We start from the raw sequence: 27355 nt of genomic DNA on the forward strand, positions 1-27355 counted from the left end.
TTAGAAAAGACAATAATGCAGGAGAAGGTGGAGGGAAGTAGAAAGAGAGAAAGAACACAATGCCAGTCAGGGAAGCCACAGGCCTGAATCTACAGGACCTAAGCAAAGCAGTGGAGCAGGGGTAGGCAAACTTTTTGAGCCGGGGGCCAGGTTGCTGTCCCTCAGACAACTGGGGGGCCAAAGCCAAAATATATATATATAATTAAATAATTGTTTAAATAAATAAATAAATAAACCAGGACAAAATTTTCAAATGGAGGACACGTGAAAAAATTTGCAGATTTTTAAAAAATGTTAATATAAATGCATGTTTCTGAGGCTTCTATAGACAATTGCCCCCCTTGCCCGCCACCTGCCCCCCCTTGCCCACCGCTTGCCCCCCTTGCCCACCTCCTCCTGATAGGCCAAAGGCCCCACGCCTTCACGCAAGAGGCCAAAGGCTCCGGTGGCAATCGGCGGCAGGACCGGGCTGGGGCCGGTCCCAAGGCCTTGCCGGGCTGCATCCGGCCCGCGGGCCGTAGGTTGCCTACTCCTGCAGTGGAGGATAGGAGGAGTTGGAGATGTCTCATCCGTAGGGTTGCCATTAGTCCAGGGCAATTAACAACAACAACAACAACAACAACAACACACACACACACACGTACATAGTTGAGAGCCAGAGCTGGTGCAATGGTTCGGATGTTGAAACCCAAGCTCTAGAGGCTTGGGTTTGAATCCTCCCTTGGCAATGGAAATCCAGTGGACAGCCTTGGGCAAGTCACACTCTCTCAGCCTCAGAGGAAAGCAAAGGCAAAGCCCCTCTATAGAATTCTTGACAACACAACCCCATGATAGCACTCCCTTAGGATTGCCATAGGTAAAAAATGACTTGAATGCAGACAATAAAAACATACATGGCTATAAAATTAAACATAAAGGTGACTGATTTTGGTTTAGCTGTACAAAAGATGGGAGGCAGTGAAAGCATGTTCCAGTCTACCTGTGGGACTCCTATCTACATGGGTAAGTTCAGTGCATCATATGATAATATTCCCATTCAGTCTCATGTCATAAAAGAATGGCATTTGAATGAATTACGTCTTGTTTTGTAGGTAACTGTTAATGGATAGGCCATGCCAATTTATTTAGATGTATACATATACTGTACCTTAGCCTTGCCTATTGCTTACAGATATGCCAGTGTTTCATAATTTGCATGAACCTTTTCGCAGTTGCAAGAAGCTTTGCACAGTTGTAAAATAGTCTTGCTAATAAACAGCTTCATAGAGCTTCAGTCAGATACCAAGTCATGTATGGTGTAATCAAGAAGGTTCATGTCTTTCTAATCCCCCATCCCATGAATTAAAGTCCAAAACACACTGCAGAAATAATCCAGTTTGAGACCACTTTGTCCCAGCTCAATGCTAGGGAACTCAGGGAATTGTAGTTTATTGTGGCTCAAGAGCTCTCTGACAGAGAAGGCTAAATGTCTCACAAAACTGCCTTGGCTCAATGCAGAATTCTCTAGCATTGAGCAAGGACAGTTGGAGCCGTCTCAAACTGAATGATTTCTTCAGTGTTTTGGACCTAAATATATCTTGAGTGAAACTATTTTATTATAGTTATTTGAAAACATCTTCAATCTAGTGAACTTTTGACTGAAGGCTAAGTAAATTTTAGGTTGGCAAGAAGTGGCATCATTCAGTCTTTTTATGTTGTAACCATTTGATTTCTGAAAGAACTTCTATACCTTAAATGGTTGTAACCCGTACTATGAAAATGGGCATCTGCTTGCATAAGAGGACTTTCTCAACTTCTTTCCTAGCCTCATCTGATTGTGATGAAACTGTCACAAAAGACCTGAGGGAGGGAAGAATTAAACAAAATTCTGTACCTTATTTGAGCAATATTCCATGTAATAACTGCTTCTGCCAAGTTGGGGGCAATTAATTCCTCCCAGTTTACCAGGTCATATTCTAGGCCCATTGTGGTGAAACTATAGCATGCATGCATGGAGCCCTGGTGGCACAGTGATTAAATGCCTATACTGCAGCCATTCACTCGAAACCACAAGGTTGCGAGTTCAAGACCAGCAAAAGGGCCCAAGCTCAACTCAGGCTTGCATCCTTCCGAGGTCGCTAAAATGAGTACCCAGACTGTTGGGGGCAAATTAGCTTACTTGCTAATTAGCTTACTTGCTGTTCACCGCTATGATCTTTGGAATAGTGGTATATAAATAAAACAAATTATTATTATTATTATTATTATAGTTTTTTGTGGGTTTTTCAGGCTATGTGGCCATGTTCTAGAAGAGTTTTTTCCTCTTTTGCAGACCCTCCCATCCTGAGGCCTGCCATTAGCAACAGAACAATCCACATGCAAATCACTCCTGCCTTTCCAGGTCACACAATATACATATATATACACAACTCCTTTCCAGGCAAGCATTCTCTGAAGATGCCAGCCACAGATGCTGGCAAAACGTCAGGAAGAAACTCTTCTTGAGCGTGGCCTCATAGCCCGAAAAACCCACAAAAAACTATGGATGCCAGCCATGAAAGCCTTGGACTTCACATACATGGCTGTCTACTGTGCCCTGCCAGGAAATAGGAAACACCACGCCTTGACAGATTACCTGCCTGGCATGTGCCAAAATAACATGGTTGCCTTGGGGCATAATGTGCCTTAATTTCAATGGGCGAAGGAACTCCTGGCGTCGAGCAGCAAAAAGCATGGGGCCAACTCTGCAACAGAACCCCCCCCCCCATAAAACCAAAGCTAATAAGTTATAGCCTGAGAAGCAGGTGAAGAAAGGTAGCAGAGCAATCCCAGTGGCAAAGGGGGGGGGGGTGCCTCTTGTTCAGTGTTGCCAAGAAGCCTCCAAGATATTCCCTGGAATGTTTTACCAAAATCCAATATCCCTGGAATTCCCCAATATTTATTATTATCATTATTCAGTCAAAATCTCCGGAAAGAAATTAATTAAATTCCCCGGATTCCGAATTTGGCAACACTGCTTTCCTTGCCTTCTCTCTATTATTCTCTCCCAGGGTGAGCAGGCATCCTCCTTTTCCAGGACATGTCCTACATTGCTCTTCTTCCTTGCCTTCTCTCTATTCCCTCCCAGGATGAGCAGGCATCCTCCTTTTCCAGGACATGTCCTACATTGCTCTTCTTCCTTGCCTTCTCTCTATTCCCTCCCAGGGTGAGCAGGCATCCTCCTTTTCCAGGACATGTCCTACATTGCTCTTCTTCCTTGCCTTCTCTCTATTATTCCCTCCCAGGGTGACCAGGCATCCTCCTTTTTTCCAGGAGGACATGTCCTACATTTCAGTCTCCTCTCCAGGAGGAGTTTCAAAACGTCTCCTACATTGAGCATGACTAAGAAGCATGCATGTACATTTATATGAGTGTGTTTCATGTGTGTGTTTTATTTTTTGTTTTGGGTCATCATGTCCTCCATTTTTCTGGCATGGCCTCCATCTTGCAGTGCCTTGTCCTCCTTTGCAGTGAGAAACAACAACAAAAGTTAAAAACCTAACCTCTGCAAAAGGAAGAGGGGAAAAGGTGTTATAAATAAAATATAACTCAGTTTGCAAAAATAAATCTGAATTTTAGCCTGGTTTTGAGCTGAAGGGAGGAGGGCCTGGCCCAAAGGGAGAAGACTCAGCCTCCTGGCGGGGCCTAGTCCTTTCCTTCCCGCCCTCAAGCCTAGGCCCACTGCCCCCTCTGCCGACGTGGCCAGGCCCGGAAAGAGGAGCTCCAGGGCGGCCAGGAATCACCAGCTTGTCGGTGGTAAGGGGCAGAAAAGGCATGGCTTCTCCTCTCCCTTCTTAATAGCCACACTCCAGAGAGGGAGGCCTTAAAACTCCTCTTAAGGGACACTGATGGGAAGTTTTGTTTCTCTTTCTTAATGGGGTTTTTATGCATTAAAAGAGAGCCAGGGATGGAGTCAGACTCATTTGTCTACATAGGTCCATGCAGAAATAATCCAGTCTGAGAGCGCTTTAACTGCCCTGGCTCAGTGCTAGGGAGTCCTCCTGGGGATTGTTGTGCACCAGAGGAGGCTGAAATGTCTCACAAAGCTACAGTTCCCATAATTGCACAGCATTGAGCCAGGGCAATCCAAAGAGGTCTCAGAATGGGTTGTTTCTGCAGATAGGTCCAAAACACACTGGAGAAATAATCCAGTTTGAGACCCTTTAACTGCCCCCCCCCCCCTCCGGGCTCAGTGCTATGCAACTTTGTGAACTGTAGTTTGTTGTGGCACCAGAGCTCTCTCACAGAAAAGGTTACTTATCTCACAAAACTACAGTTCCCAGAACTTTATAGCATTGCTTTAACTGCCCCTGGCTCCTGTTGTGGCAACAGAGCTCTCTGATAGTCAAGGTTAAATATCTCACAAAGCTACAGTTCCCAGAATTGCACAGCATTGCTTTAATAGCCCTGGCTCAGTGCTAGGAAGTCCTGGGATCTGTAGTTTGTTGTAGCACCAGAGCTCTCTCATAGAGAAGGTTAACTGTCTCACAAAACTACAGTTCCCAGATTTGCATAGCATTGTTCTAACTGTCCTGGCTCAATGCTATGCAATTTTGGGAATTGTAGTTTGTTGTGGCACCAGAGCTCTCTCACACAGAAGGCTAAATGCCTCGCAGAGCTGCAGGTTCTAGAATTGCATAGCATTGCTTTAACTGTCCTGGCTCAATGCTATGCAATTTTGGAAATTGTAGTTTGTTGTAGCACCAGAGCTCCCTCACAGAAGAGGTTAACTGTCTCACAAAACTACAGTTTCCAGAACTGCATAGCATCCCTTTACCCACCCTGGCTCAGTGCTAGGTAATCCTGGGATCTGTAGTTTGCTGTGGCACTAGAGCTCTTTCACCAAGAAGAACAACTTTCTCACAAAACTACAGTTCCCAGAACTGCATAGCATTGCTTTGACTGCCCTGGCTCAGTGCTAGGGAGTCCTGGGAATTGTAATTTGTTGTGGCACCTGAGCTCTCTCATGGAGAAGGTGAATTGTCTAACAAAACTACAGTTCCCAGAACTGCATAGCATTGCTTTAACTGCTCAATGCTATGCAATTTTCGAAAGTGTAGTTTGTTGTGGCACCAGAGCTCTGTCACACCGAAGGCTAAATGTCTCACAGAACTACAGTTCACAGAACTGTATAGCATTGCTTTAAGTGGCCTGGCTCAATGGTAGGGAATCTTGGGAATTGTAGTTTATTATGGCATTAGAGCTCTCTGTCAGTAAAGGTTAACTATCTCACAAGACTACAATTCATAGAATTGCATAACATTGAGCCAGGGCAGTTAAAGCAGTCTCAAACTCGATTATTTCTGCAGTGTGTTTTGACACATAGTGTCTATGTTGTATATGACACGTTGTTGTTGTTGCTGTTGTTTTGTGCATTCAAGTCATTTCCAGCCTATGGCAAGCCTATCACAGGGTTTTGTTGGCGAGTTTCATCAGAGGTGGTTTGCCATTCCCATCCTCCGAGGCTGAGAGAGTGTGACTTGGCCAGGGTTACCCCCAGTGGGTTTCCATACCTAATTCTGGTGAATGAAAGAGACCATGATGGCTTTGTGCGTCCATTTGCTGAAGAAATGTCCAATAGGATAAAGTTAGGAGCTCTTTGTCTTGGTGCTTGCAGTATGCAAAAATCATTTACAAATGGATTTGTGAAGAAAGATAATCTCTAGAAGGTTTCTGAGATCCTAACCACTGCTTAAGATGGTACCTCCCAGGATAAGTGGGATGCTCATGCTAAAAGGAGAAGCAGAGAGACAGAAGTCTCAGGTTGCAAACCTGTACTTAGGCAGCTGGGAGCAAATCCCCCACTGAGTTCAGGAATACAGGTTACATTTCCTTTATCCAGAATTCTGATATCCAAAATACTCTAAAATCCAAAGTTGCCCGCAGGGATGGCATGCACAAAATTATTTTTAAAATACTGTGTATAAAATTACCTTCAGGCTATGTTTATAAGGTACAGTATATAGGAAACATAAATTGATTTCATGCTTAGACTTGGGTGCCATCTCCAAGGTATCTCATTATATATACAGTATATGCAAATATTCCAAACTCTGAACAAATCCAAAATCAACATCCAAAACACTTCTTATCCCAAGCATTTTGGATAAGGCTGCCTTTACAGTACAGAAATAATCTTGTTTGACACCACTTTTTGCTGCCATGGCTCAATGTAATGGAATTCTGGAATTTGTAGTTTTGTGAGATATTTAATCTCTCTGTCAGAGAACTCTGGTATCACTACAAACCACAAATCTCAGAATTCCATAGATCCAGCCATGGCAGTTAAAGTGGTGTCAAACTGGATTATTTCTGCAGTTTAGATGCAACCTAAGGGAGACTCAACCTGTATTTACTTCTGAGAAGGGATATACACTTGGCCCTCCTTATCCACCCATTTTTTATTCATGGATTCAAGCATCCACAGCTTGAAAATAGTCCAAAAAGTATAAATTCCAAATAGCAAACTTTGATTTTCTATTTTATATAAAAGACACAATTCTACTGTGCCATTGTATTTAATGGAACTTGAGCATCTATGGATTTTGGTATCCATGGTGGATCCTGGAACCAGACCCCAGTGGATACCAAGGGCCCATTGTATAGGATTATACTCTTAACTGTACTTTGGGAGTCATCTGCTGTGGGACATCCTGTGTGTAGGGGACTCAAAGTGTTATGACTGGTCTTTGACCACTGTCCAGTCAGTTTATGTGCTTTTAACACACACATTTGATTTGTATAATGTGTGGATTGGCTTTAATTTTCACAGAATACATATGTTTGAAGCTCATTGCATGCAAAGTTACCAGTCAGCAGATGTCAGTATAATACAAGGAACACACTCTTGTTAATTATAGGTGCTTCCAGCCACAGATTTGGTTGTGTTGTCACCCAGCCTCATTCACAAAATCCCCACTCCTTCATTCACAATATGAATTGTGTTACTTGCACGACACTTTAAATACCACTTTTGGAGTTGTGGGAGAATTTTCAATATTATATTATCTGTAACTGTTACATACTATAAAATCTTAAATAATAAGAATAATTTTTTATAAGTTCCCCTATCCAGCTACTTCTCTCTTACCAAAAATTCCAAGTAATCAGAAAAAAGATAGAATAACGGGACAGTGCCTTTTAAATATTTAATGGCTATCTTTGCAGTTTATCAAAGCATAAAAGAAAAATAAGGACTGAGCCAGACATATTTGGAATAGTCTTTTTGTTTTTTTGTTTGTTTATTTACCTGGCTAAATCTTTTGCACATAATTTTGGGGTATCCTGATTTGCAGAGATATGTAGATGGGGAAGCTCAACTATGGCCAAAAACAGATTGTCCTAAAAAAAATTGGCTCTGCGCTGCCCCTTTGCTCGCTGTGGCCCCGATCCATTGTTTTTCCAGCCCCAAAAGAAGTGGCAAAATGCTGCTCCTTTGGGGGGCGGAAAAAAGCTGCCTTTGCCACCGCCACCACAGTTCTTCCGCATTTCTTTAGTGCAGTGTGTGTAAATGCTGCACCGCAGAAAGATCATGACGCTGCTTTGGGGATGGAGTTGGTTCGGGCAGGCAGTGGTCGCCACATGCCCACTCCACCCTGACACCAGCATTCCTTGCCAGTCTGTACAGCCCCACAGTCTTCTCACAGGCTTTACTTTACATCACTATGTTGCTTGAGTACTTTTCCTCCAGAATGAGGTCACCTACAATGTGTGTTAGAGCTATTCAGGCCCCTGGGCAATGATAGGACCTGGGCAAAGTATTTTGTTTTTCTAGCTTCCAAAGATTTTCAGCCAGTATGGCCACTGGGATTCTGACAATAAGTCTTTTTCAGGCTCTGGGCTTAAGGAACTACAGGAGGCAAGAGAGAGAGTTTCGCTGATATTTACGTATATGTACCTTTTAATGTAAAATGTATATACTTGACTATAAGTTGACTTCATGTATAAGTCAAGGGCAGGTTTTGGGACCAAAATTATGAATTTTTATATGACCCATGGCATGGATAACGGTAAAATTTAGAGACATGTATGTAACAAAGAATCTAAATGGATAAAGTAAAGGAAAACAATCCAAAAGAAGTTACAAAATTTGGGCAGGCATAACTGTGTTCACAGTAAAGGCTGGATGGATGGGAGAGTAGAGAATTAGCAGTGTTTCCAGGACAAATTACACTCTAGATTTGACTTTCACCAGGAGATGGTTCCTTTTTAAAAAAATAAAAGTTAAAGTCCAGTACGTACATTAGCCCGTAGATAAGTCAACTCAGGTTTTTGGGGGTCAATATTTTTGACTAAAATTTCTAGACTTATGCATGAGTATATATACACAAAGTATTTCTCTCTGGCTGAGTTTCTTTGTATGTGGCTCTTTTATGTGAACAAGGTAGATGCAAATGTGAATATCTCTTTCCTGTCTAGTTTGATCCTTGGTAGGCAGCTACATGCAACTGAATACCTATAAATCTGGTTTCTTATGTTACAATTTATGCTATGACACAGGGGTGTCATGGGGGATTGCATACGGTACTGGGTGGCAACCAGGTGAGGCAGTTACTCTCATCCATCCCAGACACACACCCCAGCCACCTACTCTGCCAGCCAGACATCAGCTGCAGGTTTTAGTAGGGATGGAGTGCTTCTGCCACATGGCACCTCCTTCTGGACTGGCAGGGCTGCTGGCCAGGTGGAGAAAAGGCTGCCAGGCAGTGGCAGAAGCTCACCCCCACCAGCGGCTACTGGTGAGAAGGGTCTGCCTTCCAGGTCTTCCAGCTAACTAACTATCACTAACCAGTTTTATGTTGCACAAGTGCATATTCAATTGTGACTAATTTTATGGTGCCTAAGAGTAGCCAGTTTGATAGTCTTACAGTTGTAAATATTAAACCACACCTATCTAGAACAGGGTTAGGCAATTAAGGGACACCAGATTACAACTTAGAAACATGCCTTTTTGGACTTTGGGGACAGTGGCTGGAGGATTTTAGGAATTCCAATTTTTAAAAAATGATATTTCTACGCACTCCTCCAGAAGTTGTTGGGCTTCAACTCCCATGTTTTCCTCACCATTAGCTATGCTGACTAGTGCTGATGGGAGCTGTATTCTACTAACATTGGGAAGGCTACAGTTGCACAACTGATCCCAAGTAAGTGCATAGAGGTGACACCTTGTATGGTATGTATCCTAGCTCTGTTTCCAGCTCCAGGATAAGACAACCATGCAACCCTATCTAGCTGTGTCTATATTCATTTCTGGCCCACAGAATATCCATCTGAATAACAAATATGCATTCAGGAGGATGGTGTTCAAGTTAATATAGCATGTGGCCAGAGTTTGAGTGAATTAAACTGAAAGCATCACAGTTTAGGGATGGTCTCATGGTAGCTCTTCTAGCAGACCTACCAGATTTGGAAATGGCTGTCAGGCAGCACCCACTAATCAGAAGGGGCTGCCTTCTGGGTCTGGTGGGACTGCTGTCTAGGCAGGAAAGAGTTGCTTCCCATTCCCAGTTATCCAGCAACCCCACCAGACCTAAAAGGGGCTGTCAGGTGACAGGAACAGCCTTCCTCCACCACGGCAGAGATGGCCTGACTGACGGGTAGTGGTGGCTATGGGGAGTGCCAGGCAGCCTGGGGGTGACAGCATGAGTTACTGTGCTGGGGTGACACCAACCCTAGTGATGCCATTGCTATGACATGATGGGGTAGCCCAGAGGTGTTAAGTCAATTGCAATGAAAGCAACATCTTGTAGCGCATTAAACACAAACACATTTACTATGGCATAAATCTTTGTGGATCAGAGTCCATTTCATGATAAGATAAAATTCATGTCATTTTTGTTGTATTTCATTTATTTCTGAGCTGACCTTGCAACAGGTCATGCTGATAAGCAGAATTGTTGGCCCCTACGCTGGTAAACAAGTCAGGGGGAGGGGGGGGGGGGAGATGTAAAAAAAATTGTCAACTTCAGAATTCAACATTTCAGACATAATTTATTTGGCTAAGCCACAGTCAGTCTAGCTACTCTGCGTAATATCTTTATGATAGTGCTTTCTCAGTTTATAGTAGGTTCAGTGTATAGAAAACAGGTGCAACATATAGTCCTATAGTTGGTCTGATCCACAGTGGTCTTCTTAAGAGCTTAGTAAATTGAGAAAAGCCACTAAAGATATTTTTACTGCATTCCTCTGCGTCTATTAATCACTCAGTTGCCCCCAAATCTGATTTGCTAGCAAATCTGGTGGGTCTGGCAGCAAATTTTCTGCTTCTGAGATCCTCTGGGGGATATAGGGACTATTAAAAATCCCCCAAGCCCAAAGCAAAACACAGAGGTCTGTTTCTGGTTTTGAAAAATTGATATTGGAGGGGGGAATTAAATGAGTATTTTAAAAAACAAAACAAACTATTGTACAAAGCCCTGCAAAAGGTGAATTGTTATCCTTGGGGTTTTCCAGAAGAGGTCATTTCTGAACCACTACCCCTTTATTTTTGGCCAGAAAAGGGGCAGTGTAGCTTGGCAAGAACTACAAAAACAGTCCATATGGCCTCAGGCTACATTTCATCCTTAACCCCAGATATAAATTCTTTTTATAGTTTACAGCATTTTAGTTTACAGCATTTCTTTTTCCCGTATAATTCTACTGATTAGCCCAGTCATCATCATTGTGTGCATTATTTACATGAATGATGAGCCACTGTCAATGTGTAGTTAATTTGTTTGATGAAAGCAGGACCATACCATTAAAAGGTCTGGGACCTGTTCAAAGTGAGGTAGGATGCCACCCACTTCTTTTCAGTTGGACACAGTTTTGTTGCTGTGTGCCTTCAAGTCATTGCCCACTTATGGCGACCCTAAAGTGAACCGATCATGGGGTTTTCTTGGCAAGTTTCTTCAAGGGGGTTGCCATTGCCATCCTCTCAGGCTGAGAGAATGTGGCTTGCCCAAGGTCAAAAATGATTTGAAGATACACAACAACAGTAACAACAACACAAGTCTGAGACCTAGTTCAGACAAATATACAGTAATATGCTTGCATAGTGAGCCTGTCCTCTCCTTTCTTTGCTATGATTAAACAAGGAAGACTGTAATTAATTATAATTACTGATTTTGTTTTAACTATGAAACTGGAATAACCAGCTTCAGAAAAGTAACAGCAAGCCACAGTCTGAAGTTGGGTTAATATCTTGGCTTGTTCCAAAGTTAATGACCATATTTTCTCGGTTTAGACAAAACAGAAAATTATATTTAGAGACTTCTTGGTTTCATTTTTTAAAACGTGGTGAAGGGAGGGTAGGGGTGTGTTATGTGCAAGCAATAGGTTTGGTGCTTATCTCAGCTTAATATGCCAAGATAACAGTCTTCCAAACATAGCCTGCATAATTTTGAAATGTTCTCTATTGTCCCATATTAAAAGAGGCACACTAAGCAGGGGAACTTCCTTTTATTTTATTCAGATAGCCTGCTATAATTCTATTAATTTCTTTTCTGTAGAATTTTTTAAAATGTCAGGCGGCACAGGTGATGTGTTAATTCAAGAGAAAAATGAAGAATTATTGGAACCTGGTGGTAATATTTCAGCTTCTGACAGAGGGATGCACAGTGCAACAACAGAACTAGTGCCATCACCAGATGATGAGAGACAAATTTCCAAAGCCAAAGATGAACAGGAAGAGAACCTGATAACTGTAGGGAATCTTTCAAATGAGGAACCTTCCAGTGGAGATGCAGCTGAGCATGTTCTTCCTGAACTCGGCGAATCTGTGAACCTTGAATCAGAACCTGGATCTGAGGAGCCAAATGAAGAAAGTGATCCAGTAAGAAATACTTTTATCTGTTGATAATTCATTTTGTTTGTATGTGACACTCGAGGTATGTCCCAGTTAGAATTGTTCTGCACATTTCTAAGGGTTCCTGCATGCATATACAAATTGGACACGCACACTACTGAGGAGAAGGGGAGAACTTTACACAGGGTTGCTATTTTCATTAATAGTCATAGCCAAAGGTGAAACAATACCTTACTTGTTGTAAGGTATTGTTTCACCTTTAAAGTACCCAAGCTCTCTTTAATCCACCCTTGTTCATAAAACATGTGCATGTGAAATGGCTATATGTGAATGTGCATGTGAACCGTGTTGTCACATGTGAGAGCCAGTGAGATAGAGTGGTTATTCTGGCCCAATAGGGCATTTCTGTTGCATAGTCTATTGATCTAAATTGTAATATAAATGTGCCACTCTTTGTGTATAGATCTGTTAGTACTTGATCAGGTTTGACCCCTTGGGCTGGCTTCTTTCTGCTTTGTTCACCCCAGTTATTTTTTTTTTCTATAGTCAGGAGAGCTTTGTCTTCTCATCTTTTTATCTGTTGGTCTCACCATTCATCTTTTAATTCTTTTATCTGTCTTTTTAACCTGAAAGTGGTTGGACATGAGTGAACTGCCAGGGTAGACTCATCCAGTAGAAGGTAGTGGATAGGTTGTTGGACCAGGACTTAAGTAGATTGTTGGACAAGGACTTGGGAGATCCAGGATGTAGTTCCCATTGAGCCATGGCATTCACTGAGGCTATATCCGCACTGCACAAATAATCCAATATGACACTACTTTAAGCTCTGGTGCCACAAAAAACTACAATTCCCAGAATTCCTTAGTATTGAAAGTTAAGGTGGCATCAGACTGGATTATTTCTGCAATGTCAATGCAGCCTGAGTGTCATTAGACTTGAAAGGACTACTGTGAGGCTAAAGTGGGGAGAAAAAGAAGATCCATATATGCCATCTTGAGTTTATGGGAGGAAAGATAAGGTATTCCTGTTGCTGTGTGCCTTCAAGTTGCTTCTGACTTACAGCAACCCTAAGGCAACCCTATCACACGGTTTTCTTGTCAAGATTTGTTCAAAAGTGGTTTGCCTTTGTACCTTTGTACATGTAACTGAAAAATACATAACTTCATCAGCTTTTCGCTGGCTGATTTTTTGTTTCTGTCTTCTAGACAGAACTTCTAGATAGCCATCTTCTAACACTGTCAGGCAAAAGAAACCAAAGGGCTTTCCTTAACAAAGTAGTAGCAAAAATGATGAAAGGATATAGGAGAAGGGATACAGGAAGAAGGTGACTTCATCTGAATGCCTAGTACAGTTCGCTGAATGTGGTAGAACCGTTGCAAAACAAAAGCCTTATCTAAAGTCACCCTGCCCCCATATATCTGCATTCAGAGAAGAAAAGTTCACATTAATGCATTAGAAGAATGTGCATTGCCATCTTTTAGCCAGGGTGGCATGAAGTCATATAAAAATAAGTTCCAGTAGAAACAACAAACTTTGTTTTTCCCCTCTATAATATGTGTTTTCATAATGTCATTGCATTCTTCTAAGTGTGGGTTATTGTATGCCTTCAGTTTTTTTGAATAAAAATGTTTGGGAATAAAATACACAATGAACAAGCACTGGTTGTGATCTATAAAGCCATATACAGTTTAGGCCCATACTAAATGAAGGAGCATATTCTCCCATATGGGCCTATGCATATCCATATCCTCCCAGGCTCTATCTCCCCATCTCATACTCAAGCTCTGTTCTTCCTATGTGCACATAACCAGAGCTTGGAAAATTTACTTTTTGGACTACAAAACCTAGGATCCCCAGCTGGGGAAGCTGCAGTAAAAAAAAGTTAACTTTTCTGAGCTTCTTCACATAGCTCCTAAACTAGAGACAAGGAATCCATCTTGAACTGGGAGCTAAGAGTGGCCCCAAAGTGAAAAATAATAGCTTTCATGTATATGGGTTTAATGTTAGAATTTCATGAAAAGTAAAGAGTTTGGCCAAGAGGTGGAAGCATAGGACTGACAGCTTGATATAATTATTACTTGTGCCTACCATACATAATAGAACTATAGCAGCAGTAGGCACTTTTTTCTGGTCAGCAGAATTTAATCAATTTTCAATCAGACTACATCCAGCTAATTTTTCATTTTAGAATGCAAGCTGAAAAGAAGACTGATTGATTTCAAAGGGAAAGGGATATAAGCAAAGGCTTCAAGAGGAGACCATTTATTTCCTCCATCTGGCAGTGGGTGAAGAGAACCATGCACATAAATAACCAATAAATCAGACTATTTTCAAGCCAAAATTACCAGCCCCTATTAAAACTGAAGTTATAAAAACTGACAAGTGGATGAAAGTCTTTTAAAGGCAACTGAATTTTTAGTCTCCAACTATCTATTCTAGCAGATTTCAAAGTTTCTGGGTACCCTCTCTGTCTGTGTTGGTATGTCTGCCCAGTTCATCCTGTGTATTGCAAAAGATTCCAGGAGGTGTTCTGGGCAGCACTTCTTCCTGATAAATAAGAGTATCCGTCTCATCATCTTACATTAACTTATTGAGTGTTTTGGCATGATAGAGCCTCCCCCAACTTGCTGCCCTCCTGGTGTGTTAGATTATCATTCCAACTAACCTCCATTCGGTATAGCTAGCTTCTGTCAACTTCCTGATCAGCCTCCCCGCTATATCCTTCCTGCAAGTCCTCCAGACCATAAGTGTATTCTTCCTTTTCAACCTGCTAGTCTAGCAGCCGAAACAGCAATGGTATGGGGTGAACAGAGAGAAGGAAAATCTGTACCTTGTATTGTCCTCTTTCTGTTGCCCTGGCATATTGTTCCAGAATGTGCCAGGAGGAAATGTATGGTGGCACAATAGTCCGGTCCTTGAAAAGACTACAATTCCTAGGGCTGGCTGTGCTGTTCTTCCTGGCATGCTGCAGAGGAGTGAGATCTCCTTTTCCCTATGTAACACCAGTGTTCCGACTGCTGCTGTCCTCTCCCACCAGACTGGTAAGTAAAGAAAATAATAGGGTGTGTTTTAGGCAACAATTTCTTTTTTTGCAAATGTCAGCAAGGAAGGTATTCCCCCCACCCCAACATCTTCAGAAATAACAGAGCTAATTTCTGAGACAAGTGTGGGGCCACCACCCATCTCTATACATCTCTTAAAGTACAATTATTTTAAATTGTTCTGTTTCAACAGATGTCCATAGCATTATTTGAAAAATACAAAATAGCTGATCAATAGTGTCTCTTTTTCCAGCAGAGAACAGAGTCAGGACCTAAAGGAAGTGGATGGACAACATGGGGATCCTGGGGCAAGTCCCTGTTTTCAACAGCATCTGCCACAGTTGTTAAGTATCCAAACAGTGACTGTAGATAGCAAAAAATAAAATGCAGTATATTAACTTTGATTTCTTCAAGGTATGAATAACCCTTAGGGGCTGACTGTTTTCACACTAGAAGTTCCTATAATAGAAGTCTACCATTTCTTTTACAGACAAGCTTTAACACTGGTTTGGAAAACTGATTAACCTTTCCTTTGCCAGCTTGTTTCCTGTTAAACCCCAGCCTCTCCCACTACTGCTTTTTCTTCTATTGTTGCTGTGTGCCTTGAAATCATTTCCAGCTTTGGCAAATTTATCAGAAGCATGACTTGCCCTAGGTCACTCAGGCCTCAACCACACAGGGCAAAAGGAGTGGACAGAAGCTGCTTCTACCCTGATCGCTGTAGGACCACATACACCCGGTCCTGATCTGGGCTGCCACCACGATCCTAAACCAGCTGCAGAAAAGGAGTGTTTTTCCTGCTCCCTTTTGATGTGGTTCTTCCAAGTTGGGCTGCACTCATAGTGGCTTCCGGCTGCATTCGTGGCGTGTAAATGCCACGGCCCCAATGTGGCCCATCTGTTTCGGGCACCAGTGGGTTTTCATGGCTGAGTGATGAGGATTTGAATTCAGGTCTCCAGAGTCACAGTCCAACACTCAGACCACTAGACCATACTGACTCTCCTTTCTTTCTGCACAAATCTTTAAAGTTTAAATGAGCAAAATGGCCAAAGTGTTAAACTTATTTGAGGGATAGGGTTCAGCCCCTTTGGATAGCTCCTTTGACATTCTGACTGCAATTGGGGTGGATTCACTGCCTAACTGTCATCAGAGCCACCTGGCTCCTCCAAGCAGACAGAACTGGCACTAGAGCTTCACTTCAACCTATACTTAGTATAAAGAGTTGTAAAAATGTGGTAAACATATTCAAAGAAGGACACAGGCTGCTGCTGTACTAAGCAATATAATGTGCCCAGTGCAACATTTGTATAAAAATGAAAAATGCTTAAATTACTACAGTCATATAGTAAGCAGTAGCAGAAGCCTGCCTGTATACTTCTTTTGCAAACATTTAGTGCGATTTGCACCTCCTTATACAACAGTTACTGCCATGATGTCCTTAGTCTTTTAATTTAGTAATCACATTACTGCAACATTGCTACTTGTTCACATTACAATATTATCACAGCAGTGCTACAACATTATCACAACATTGTTACTCACATGCAAATGTTGGCAGTTTCTTGCTTCATTTGTCAAAACTTCATGTGATGATTTGCAGCTGTGTTCAGCAATTAAAATTTAGAGAATATAGCCTTAAAAAGAAAAGATTTAATGTCATAAATATAAAACTAAAATGCATATGTGATAGTTTCATTAGCAATGTGTTTAAGCAGCAGTTTATTTTCTCCCAGTTATCTTTTTTTGTTTAACTGTCTTTATTATGCACATTAAACAGATTAATCTTTCTCACTGAAAAAACAAGCAGGTTTTCCTAAGATATTATTTAACCAAATGAGATACATGCTTTTAGAAATATGAGACATTAGGAAAATGACACATAAGCTAAACTATGTGCATATAAACTTTCTGGTAATTGAAGATATTCATGGGATTTTTTTTAGAGAACCCAATATTTCTGGAAAGTCTTGTGGGAAGAAAATTACCTTGAGGGTGGGGTGAAGAAGCAATGTTTTATAGCATCTTGTTTTTATGTGGGGAGGGGAGGCGGAATGGGTTTTATGCTCTGGTGTCTTGTGCAAGACTTCCGGGATTATATCAGTATGTGTCTCTAAGTCCAGGGTTCAATAAGGAGCATCTGTTAATGGAACCACTCCCATCAACAGAACTAGGAAGGCTCTGTAACCCACACACTCCCAAACACATGAGTCCCCAAACCTGTTTTATTATCATTTGAAAGGATATTCAACAATATTGGGAAGCAATGGGAAATATGAATGAATTAGCTGGCAATACAGAATTAACTGTGATTTAATGAAACACAGATATCAGGTCAATGCAATCCATAACTGAATTTACAGGAATTCATTTGACATACTTTAAAGCCCAAAATGCTATTTGAAAAGCCTAGAGGAAGAAGTAAACACTGAGGTGATAAAGAAAAAATTTGTAGAAGATCCAGAGCATTTTCAAGATAACTTCTAAATCCTAGCATAGTGTTCAACACGAAACTGCATCTCACCACATTTCATGGGGGGAGTCTCTCACCAGCTTCGCATCTCATTAGTTTGCTAAATAATACAGTACATATAACAACTATTTACATAGTATTTGCGTTATATTAGATATTAAAAGTAATCTAGAGATGATTTAAAATATTTAAAATATACGAGAAGATGTGTGTTGTGTTTTGCAAATACTACACTGTTTTATATAAGGGACTTGATCTGTGGAATTTGATATCCACAGGGAATCCTAGAATCAATCCCCCACAGATACGGAGGGCCACCTGTACTTCGAAATAGCAACACTCAATATTCTTCACACCACTCAGGGTAGTTCTTTCCAACAATTAAGTGTCTTTGCAAGCTTTCGGAGTGAGAGAATCTATTTGTACTGTCCTTTTGTTAAGATCTCACAGTATGTGAATGGACATTAGCTGTGGGTCAACATTGGCAATCATCAAATGTTTGTTTCTATAACAAAATTAAAATGAAGCATACTTTCCAACCAAGAAGAAGCCACTACAGGACACAACAGCATCGCATGGCAACAACTGACTTAGGGTTGTTAGCTGTGTCCTAACAAGGCACTTTGGTGTCTTAGATTATGTCCAAAATGCTCCAATAATATACCTAAAACATTAGGTTTTGTTGTCTCAATTCCACTTTTAAATCTAGGGAAAGATTACATACAGAGAAAAGGGGAGCTTTCCATTTATTATGCTATATGGTGGATTCTAGTTCCTTTTTCAACTCAGAAGTTGAATTCCAGGTTTACTACATTCAAGCTAATGTTTAGAAACAATTATTGTCAGTTTAATTTTTTCTAAAGATCTGATTGAACTCTTTTACAATATAAGAACTGTCAAAATTCTCAGTTCTCTTGGCCCAAAATCACACACTAAATTATCTTAGTAATTGTAAATACAAGCATTAAGTGCAAACAGATAAATAATATTTAATATTAGTAAAAAAAATCTATTTGAACCCATCAGCTAGACTAATAATGTGTTAATGCAACATTCAACCCAAATATCATATAAAAGATGGTCTCTCTTTTTTAAACTCTGGATTAGTGCAAAAGAAGAATGCAAAAGAGGAATGCCACCTTGTAGGTGGACTGATTAAGTTAAGAAAGCCATGGCTACCCTGAGTTTGCAGGACTTGACAGGAATTGATTACTGGGGCTCTTAGCGGTTTCTCATTCATAGGGTTGCCATACATTGAAGTTGATTTGATGACAAACAACAACAACAAATATGCTTTACTTCCCAGCCACTGAAATTGCAGGTAGAGGCACACCTTTCTTTTGTATATGCAAACATTTTAGTGCCGTCTACCATAAGAACAGTCCCAGATAGGTTGACTACTAAATCACCTAGGAATGAATGTTGTCTGAAAGATAGGCTTGTCATTTTTTGTATGTGAGCAAAAATGTTATACTGTATGATGGCAATTCTATAAAACTGAATCCATCTACAAGAATTGACAAACAAAATTTTCAACAAAAAGCAAAGCGGGGAAGTCCCCCTTCCCACAGTAGCATCCCTGTATGGGGTGTTACCTGGTGTGGGGAGATGGGGCTTCTGGGGACAGGACCAAAAGAGCACTCCCCCACTTTGCTGCCGTGGCACATAGAATGATGATGTGGCAGCGAGGTGAGGGGTGTGCTCAGCCCTCTTAGCAACCCCCTGCCTTCTGAGTCACACATGGGCATGGATGCACAGGACCCAGAAGGCAGCCACCTCTCAACCCACCCACCCCGGACTTTTGAGTCCCATGTGGCCATGGCTGCGTGGGTCCCAGAAAGCATCTGCCCACTCCCCCCAGGGCATACTACCTCACCAGGTAACATCCCCCTCTGGAGTGTCACCTTGTGCAGTCATACCACCACACACCCCCTTGTGATGTCACTGCCTTCCCATATTTTCTAAATATAGTCTTACAGTATTGAAAAGGCCTTGAAGTAGTAAATAAAAGAGTGCCATAAAGACTTTGTGGCAAATGATTAATCTTGGATACGATGACTTTACCTCAGATTTCTAACTGATGTCTGCCTCTATCGAGAAATATTTCTGCCAACAATATGCTTCAAGTTTAATTTGATCGTTTCCAAATATATCTGGGGAGCAATACAACAAGATACATAATAACAGCTGGTCCCCAGCAAAATTGCCAGCTAGCGGATAAACTGGATGACTTAATAGCACCTACAGGCATAACACTGGAATTAGGCTAACTGAAAACCAGAAAGTGTCCCCAAAGTATTCATTAGTTTTATGAGTTCTAGTATGAAAAATTCAAGTCTCTTGCTAAACAGCTACAGGTCATTCAAATACAGGAGTATCCTATATTCAGCCTGTTCATTTGGAAAACCGTGAAGCAAGATAAAAGACAGTACATGTTCCTAGCATAAATTCAATATCAAAGGTGAGAGGGGACAACTCTGTGTTGTACACCTCTCCAAATAGGAAAAAGTGAGAAGAATCTGTTTATGAACACTTGTGATTTAGAAGAGAGGTACAGACTTTGAATTCAGTCCAAGAGCTCTGGGGGGGAAACAGCATATTTCCCCCAAATAACTGAGATAAACTGCCAGCAAATTTTGTCAACTGCCAAAAATGTTAATCACCAGCTGGCATCCTCTTAATAGCATACACAGGCGCAAGTTTACCCTATGCTTGTATATGTCTATTTTTGGCTTCTGTGGAGATTGGTATAACCCTTCCTTCTTCCACAGTAACTAAAGCCCTCCCCCAAGACCTACTGGAAAGCCACTGAAACTCCCCTCCAACAACCTTTCATGCCTGGGAGAGAGCACTGGGATCACAGAAGCTTCTGGCACTCAGAATGCTGCTACCTTCCCACCAAAGTGGTACCTATTTATCTACTTGCACTTTGACATGCTTTTGAACAGCTAAATTGGCAGAAGCTGGGAGTAGTGACAGGAGCTTACTCCATCAATGGTCCCTGGGCTTAGAACTACTGACCTTCTAACCTTTTGATTGTTAGAATTGGCATCTTAAACCACTAAGCCACCACATCCCACAAAAGCTATTTAAAAGCTATTTCATGTAGCCTGATGCAAAATGATTATATCAGCCACTGACAACTCTGGAGGGTCCCAGTGGACTTCAGCAGATGATGTAATCATATGTCTGGCTACAAGAACATAGCTGAATACTACTCTCACTCCAACATTGAAAAGAAGGCAGTATTTCATAAGCTATTTCATTGAATGCCCATGACTGGCTAGGGTCTTCAGCAGTGGTAGGTCCAGAGGTGGTAAATGGCTCAGCATAGCATAGTTTCACATACAGAACTGCTAAACTATGCTGAGACATGTGAGATTACAGCCATTAAATCCCATTGATTTAAATGGCAACTGTGCAGATAACTTAATCTAGACCCAGCACAGTGTCCACCCAATCCAGATTGTCATCTTCCATGATTCTGAATTTCCATGTATGCAGGAAAAGATAACCTGGATGGATAAAGCTGCTCCTCAGAAATAGTAATACATTGTGCATTAGGTGGTGCCATTTTTTAAAAAATATACACAAAATACAAGAGAGGCAAGGATTACAACATAGATATCTTGTCAGCTAAAGGAAGCTATAGTGCAAATGAAAGCTATATAGGTAAGAGAAATAGAAATGGTCAGACATCCTGGTTAGATCCACCAGGGCTCACTCTTTAGGACAGCAAATGGCACTGATAGCCGCTAATTCCAAGGCTCCCATCAGAATGAGATTTAAAAGTTCTGACAGCCAAAATACATCCAATAGCCATTCTTAAAAATCCCTGCTATGCAGCAAAACTCTTAAACCATTTTATGTACCCATGTTGTTTGCTATTGTATGCCTTTAAGACATTTCTGACATATGGCCAATCCTAAGGCATGGGGTTTTCATGGGGTTATCATGGGGTTTTCTGGAGCTGAGAGTGTGTGTCTCACCCAAGATCACCCACCCAGTGGGTTTCCATGGCCAAATGGGGAATCCAGTCTTGATCTCCAGAATCAATAATCTGATGCTCAAACCACTATACCATGATGGATCTCTCTGTGTATCCATGCTATTTATTTATTCCTGGTGCTACTTTTATTTTCTGCCATAGTTTGAAGAAGGAATTTTTATCTGGGATTCTCTGTTGAAACCAATTCAAGTTTTTGTTTTTGTGTTTTCTTTTTCTTTTTTCCCCCTTTTTTTACATATGATACCCCCTTTGCTTTGATTCGAAGTAGGACCAACCCTAAATAAGCCTAATATCTGAGAGCTGAGTTCCCAATCCACCTCATTTCCGCTGATGTAGTGGTTCTGTTAATGATATATAACGGCCAGTACAGAAGTGACATAATACCAATGTAATCCGCTTCTTCTGGTACAGCAAAATGCTATCCTGTTTTGCCCAGCATGTAGTCAGAGATAGAATGAGAACATCTTTGTTTCAAGCAGTCAGAAGAGTAAGCCCACATTTTTAAAACTGCTTTTGTGATTCTTCCCTTCTTATATGTTTTTGTCCTTGCCTGTGCTTTCTCAACCATGTATTGCCACAGCCATGCAGTATCTTATGTGGTATTACAGTCTTCAGTGGCTACTTATTATTCAGCTCATAGGGTATTTCAGGAAAATTTCAGCTAGTGATCACAAAACCTTGAAGCATTATGAGAACTTCTCTTTTCATCCATATTCCCTGCCCTTTATTGCATCTTGTTGTAATTGGATATCACTGAAGCATAAAAATACAAACAGTTTGCTCCAAACTAATAACAATCTATTTTACCCCAGTGGCAGTTTCTCATAAAATACTTATTTATTTTTTTATTTATAAACTGCACTAAATTAACAATATTTTTCTGATAACAGTAAAGGGAATGAAACAACCAAACTTTAAAATAACTCTCTTCACTTGGGCAGAACAATGTTCAAGTCAATCTTAAGTATATTTATTCTGTTTTGTTCCTAATAAGTACATTGAGTTGCTTGCAAAGAGCTTATTGCTGATTTATGTTATTCTAGATACAGATTTGAGAGGGAGTTTGGTTTTGAGACCCCGCACAGATACCCCCCCCCCCCAAATGGATGAACATAGCCCATATTATTAAATGATGCCAACATGAGCATGCACACACTTCAGCATATCTGCCATTTAATAATATGGGGTATGATGACCCATAGTTGATTGAATTGTCAGATCCTAAGCCCATGAGTCTGGAGGGCCTACTGTATAGATAAACCTGGGTGAACAGAAATAATTCTGTATTACCAGTAAGTAATCAAAACAAATGTGTAAAATGCCCTTAATGATAAATTTGAAAATGAAAATGCATAATCTTACTGAATGGAGTAGAGGTGGATAGAGATCTATGTTTGGTTTCTGAATTAAAACATATTTCAATACGTTTGGTTAATGTTGATGTGTGATAAGTTAATTTTAGGTCACAATCTTTCTGCAATGGCTTCAAAAAGATAACTGTACCATCGATTTATATAAAAACCATTTATAATGTTTCATCACATTATTGATTATTTATTTAATTTATATTATTAATATAATCATCATAATTAATATTTGTATTGTATGTTTAAATATTCAAAGCACTTCACTTCCATTGGGATAAATTTTTATAACCAACTAAGTCAGTGTTATTACCATTGTGCAGGTAGGAAGCATGATGAAGCTGAAAGAAAACGAAAAGCTCCTGACAATTTTTCCACTGATAATACTGGCCCAGTAATGAGCCAGTACAGTGGGTCCATGGTATTCTCTGAGGTTTGGTTCCAGGACCCCCTGTGGATACCAGAATCTGTGGATGCTCAAGTCCCATTATATACAATGACATAGTAAAATGATGCTCTTTTTATAAAATGGGAAAATCAAGGTTTGCTTTTGGGAATTTTTTTGGGGGGAGGAAGTATTTTCAAGCTGTGGATGGTTGACTCTGTCAATGAAGAATCTGTGGATACAGAGGGTCAACTGTATTATCAATGTGTTTCTCTTGGTGTTTTTAATTTAGTAGCAAATGTATGCAGAACTGTTGTATTTAAACTATATTTGTTTTACTACAGGTCAAGGATTAACTGCAGTTAAAGAAAAAGCAGCCACTCTCAGAATTCATGTTCCTTCCTCTGGGTCATCCGAAGATGCACATCCCAAGGGAACAGAAAACCTTGTCACAGGTGCTAAGTGAGGCATTGTCTTTCAAAATCTCTTGTCAATAGGAAAATGAAATGCCTAGTCTCATGTCAATGCAAATATTAAATTTGTGAATACATTCTGACATTAGTGGCATCTGGGATTTTTGGCTTCTTTTTTCCTTTAAGACATGGAAGAGCCTCTACAAGAAAGCTCCCAAGAAGATGTGCCTTTACCTTCATCTCCTTCTGGCTCCCGTGGGATGTTTTCAACCATCACTAGTGCTGTACACAATACGGTAAGCAATTCTAGTGACAAAAAGAGCATGGTGGAAGAGTAGACCAGAAAAAAACAAGGAAAACAGATGCATATAAAAGAAATAAAAAACAAAAAAGAAACAAAAACACAGTTGGAAAGTGAAAAGCTTTATCTACTAATGGGAAATAGTAATGCAGTCATTTTTTTAAAAAATATACTTAAAAGGATTATCTCTGATGTGGGGAGAAGTCCTTTTTGCCTTGCAGGACACAGCAAACTATCTCCACTTGCCTTGTAGAGAGCTTTGGAGTCTCATATCAAAAACTGAAAGCAGCTGGGCCTCAGCTTATCATCCAAAGTAGCAGATGCTACAGCTTTGTTGCAATAGACAATGTATTTAAATGCTTCAGGCTCACACAGTAATTCATAAACTCCCATAAAATGTTGACAGGAAGTCAAGCTGTCAAAATCTGAATAATTCAGATGCTTGTGTAACATTTTCATATGTACTGCATGGTGACTGTAGAGTAACCATGTCCAGGGCTTTAGGGCATTGAAACAGATTATTGCACAGAATCTCAGCTTTGCCTATAGGCTTCTCCTCAACAAATGGTGTGTGTGTGTGATCAGTTCATGTTCTTGGGGTGAACTGCCACTAAACTATAAGATCAAAAAGGGCATCCACAGACCCATCTGCATAAATCCCATGCAATCTTTTGGTCTATTTACTTGCTTTTTGTGTGTGTGTGTGTTTTGTTGTTGTTGTTTGCAATCTGCTGTGATTCCACTAAGTATCATTTAAGAAGGAAATACAAAAGTATATATTTAGTTCCAAATGTTTCCCCTAAGAAATTCCTTTAGTATCTGTTGAACACTTTGTGTAACTTCAGTTCACAAAGAAGTGTTGACCAGGTCTGATGAACCTGAGGAAGTAGACTGAAGTCTGTGGAAGCTTATGCTACCAACTTCTTTCTTTCTCTCAGTCTCAAAGGTGGTAACAGTGACCCTTTGCACACTAATCTAGACTAACACAGCTGTGTCTTTGAATTCTACCAGGTCTCCCATGAGGCTGATGGGTGCCTCATGGAAACTATGCTGGTACCCTAGAAAATAACCATCACTCCCTTGTGCTTTGGAGGGGATAGTCATAAACCTTCTCTCAGAAGATTATCTTCCATTAATGATCTTCTTACTATAAGAAATCCAAGGGAGCCCAGGTTGAAAAATCACTGCCCTAATACAAAATACACTCATCCCTCCACATTCACTGAGGTTAGGGGCACAGGACCCCTGTGAATGTGGAAAAACTGCAAATAACAAAAACACCATGTTTTGGTTCCCAACCTTCCTAATGCCGCGACCCTTTAATACAGTTCCTTATGTTGTGGTGACCCCCAACCATGAAATTATTTTCATTGCTACTTCATAACTGTAATTAAATAGGTGTTTTCTAATGGTCTTAAGTGACCCCCATGAAAGGGTCATTCGACCCCCAAAGGGGTCCCGACCCACAGGTTGGGAATCACTGACTAAGCGAACATCTCTCCAGGAAACTCTAGGTCCTCCAATGCAACTCTGTGGCCAATATCTGCCCGACATTGACCATAGAATTGCGCTGGAGAAGCAACAAATGCCTAGTGGAGTGTTCTCTCTAGGAACCTCTAGGTCCTTTTGTGTGACTTTTGGTTAAAGGTGACCATAGAATTATGCTGGAAGACCTAGATATTCCTAGAGAGAACATATTAATTAAATCCGTGAATAATCAAATCTGCAAAAGTCAAAACCGCAAATGTGGAGGGATGAGTGTACTAAGAAAATTTTAAATCTGTGTTGTTGACACTGTCTTCTTTTTGCTTTCCTTGCTTTCAGTAGATGTCTTCCCTTTTAATTAACTTAAAATGTTTAACTACAGAACTGTTTCATCTGGAATCCATGTAAGGGTGACTAATGAAGTCATAAATCTTACATAAATCCAAGAATGTAAAGAAACTGACAGGCTTGAGCTTTAGCTACCTGTATAGCTTTAGCTACCAGGTGGCAGTAAAAATCATCTGGAATCCAAAGCGAATTATTTTTTAAATTATTAAAAATTAAAACTATTCAAATTAATAGGATTTCCTTATAAGTCAGTGCATTTAGGTTTGTGATATAAGTCCATAATAGTATTGTTCTTTGTTTTGTCCAGGGTAAAAGTGTCTTAACTGGTGGCCTAGATGCTTTGGAGTTCATTGGCAAGAAGACCATGAATGTCCTTGCAGAAAATGATCCCGGATTTAAAAAAACCAAAATACTGATGGAGCGAACAGTCTCTTTATCTCAGGTAAAAAAGCCATTTCTGATAATGTAGTCATAAATATAGTGTCACTAATATAGTAGGTCGGCATGATCTCCTGTGATGATACTTTTGCAGAGCTTTTTGGAGTTTTGAAAGGTCTCATGAGCATGTTACGTAATTGTAGAAATGATTAATTACTTATTCACACTATATGCTCTAGTTGTATGTATGGGTTTTTATGTAAGTTACATTCTGTGTTTTGACTTTTCATATTAAAGAGGAGGTGTTACATAGAAGCATGCAATTCTATATACATAGAAGCATGCCATTGAATTTCCCACTTCTATGTTAATTTTTGAAATCTGAAGTAAGAAGATAGGAAAAGAATCAGCTATTTGAAATGTGGTGGTAGAGAAGAGTTCTACAGATACCATGGACTGCTAAAAAGACAAATAAATGGGCACTCGGCTCCTAAAAGGTTTGCCATCACTGTCCTAGAGCAAATGGATGTGGTGGCTCACCGGTTAAGACACTGACTCTGATGACTGCAAGATCGGTAGGTTGTCCGATTGAGGCCCAAGCACCACATGATGGGGTGAGCTCATGTCACTAGTCCCAGCTTCTGCCAACCTAGCAGTTCAAAAGCATGTAAAAGTGCAAGTAGATAAATAGGTACCACTTTAGTGGGGATGTAATAGCATTTTGTACAGTGATGCTGGGATTGTCTTTGACAATGCTAGCTCCCTCAGCTTAGTAATGGAGATAAGCACCACCCCTTACAGTTGGGTACGACTAGACAATCTTGTCAAGGGAAAAACCTTTACCTTTACTTAGAGCAAATCAAGCCTGAACTCTCTGTCTAGAAGCCAAAATGACTAAACTATTTACTTTGGCCATATCAGGAGAAGACATGACTCACTAGAAAAGACAATAATGCTTAGTAAAGTAGAAGACAGCAGGAAAAGAGGCATCCCACATTCCAGATGGGTAGATTCAAACATGGAAGCTAAAACTCTGAGTCTGCAGGACCTTAGCAGGCTGGTTGATGATAGGGTGGCTTGGAGACCTCTTCTTCATAGGGTCGCCATAAGTTGAAGTCAACTTGATCACAACAAAGAAGGGGTAGGTATTAGAAATAATGAAATTGAACTACAACAACCTGCATAAGAAACCTATGACTAAGCAGAGAATCAAACCCAGATTTTATGAGCAGTATCCTTTCCACCAAATCCCTTAAGTACATAGGGTCTTCGTTTATTATTTATGTAAAATGTTTATATTTTCATATCACAAAGCTCTCTTATGTAGGCCCCATTGAAATGAATGGGAGAAGTGAAAG

The 27355-nt window shown here is 40.5% G+C and overlaps 1 protein-coding gene across 5 annotated transcripts in view; it reads left to right on the forward strand.

Annotated features, from left to right (window-relative positions):
- The first annotated feature begins 3731 nt into the window (after nucleotides 1-3731).
- The window catches only part of FAM114A1 (family with sequence similarity 114 member A1), a 44819-nt gene continuing 21195 nt past the window's right edge, over nucleotides 3732-27355 (forward strand). For 2 of the 5 annotated variants that reach the window (XM_089525099.1, XM_089525097.1), the window contains exons 1-5: nucleotides 11743-11830; nucleotides 15098-15187; nucleotides 23417-23527; nucleotides 23672-23781; nucleotides 25927-26061. In XM_089525099.1, the coding sequence (XP_089381225.1) occupies nucleotides 15130-15187; nucleotides 23417-23527; nucleotides 23672-23781; nucleotides 25927-26061 (414 nt within the window). In that variant the 5' untranslated portion in view covers nucleotides 11743-11830; nucleotides 15098-15129. Of the gene's footprint in view, nucleotides 3775-11507; nucleotides 11831-15097; nucleotides 15188-15919; nucleotides 15921-20023; nucleotides 20221-23416; nucleotides 23528-23671; nucleotides 23782-25926; nucleotides 26062-27355 lie in introns of those variants that run through there. The other 3 variants (XM_089525101.1, XM_089525098.1, XM_089525100.1) reach the window with 3 other exon arrangements.

The sequence above is a fragment of the Sceloporus occidentalis genome, unplaced genomic scaffold (assembly GCF_023333645.1).
Source record: "Sceloporus occidentalis isolate IW3139 unplaced genomic scaffold, rSceOcc1.0.p SCAF_5, whole genome shotgun sequence".
In the NCBI taxonomy this organism is placed as follows: domain Eukaryota; kingdom Metazoa; phylum Chordata; class Lepidosauria; order Squamata; family Phrynosomatidae; genus Sceloporus; species Sceloporus occidentalis.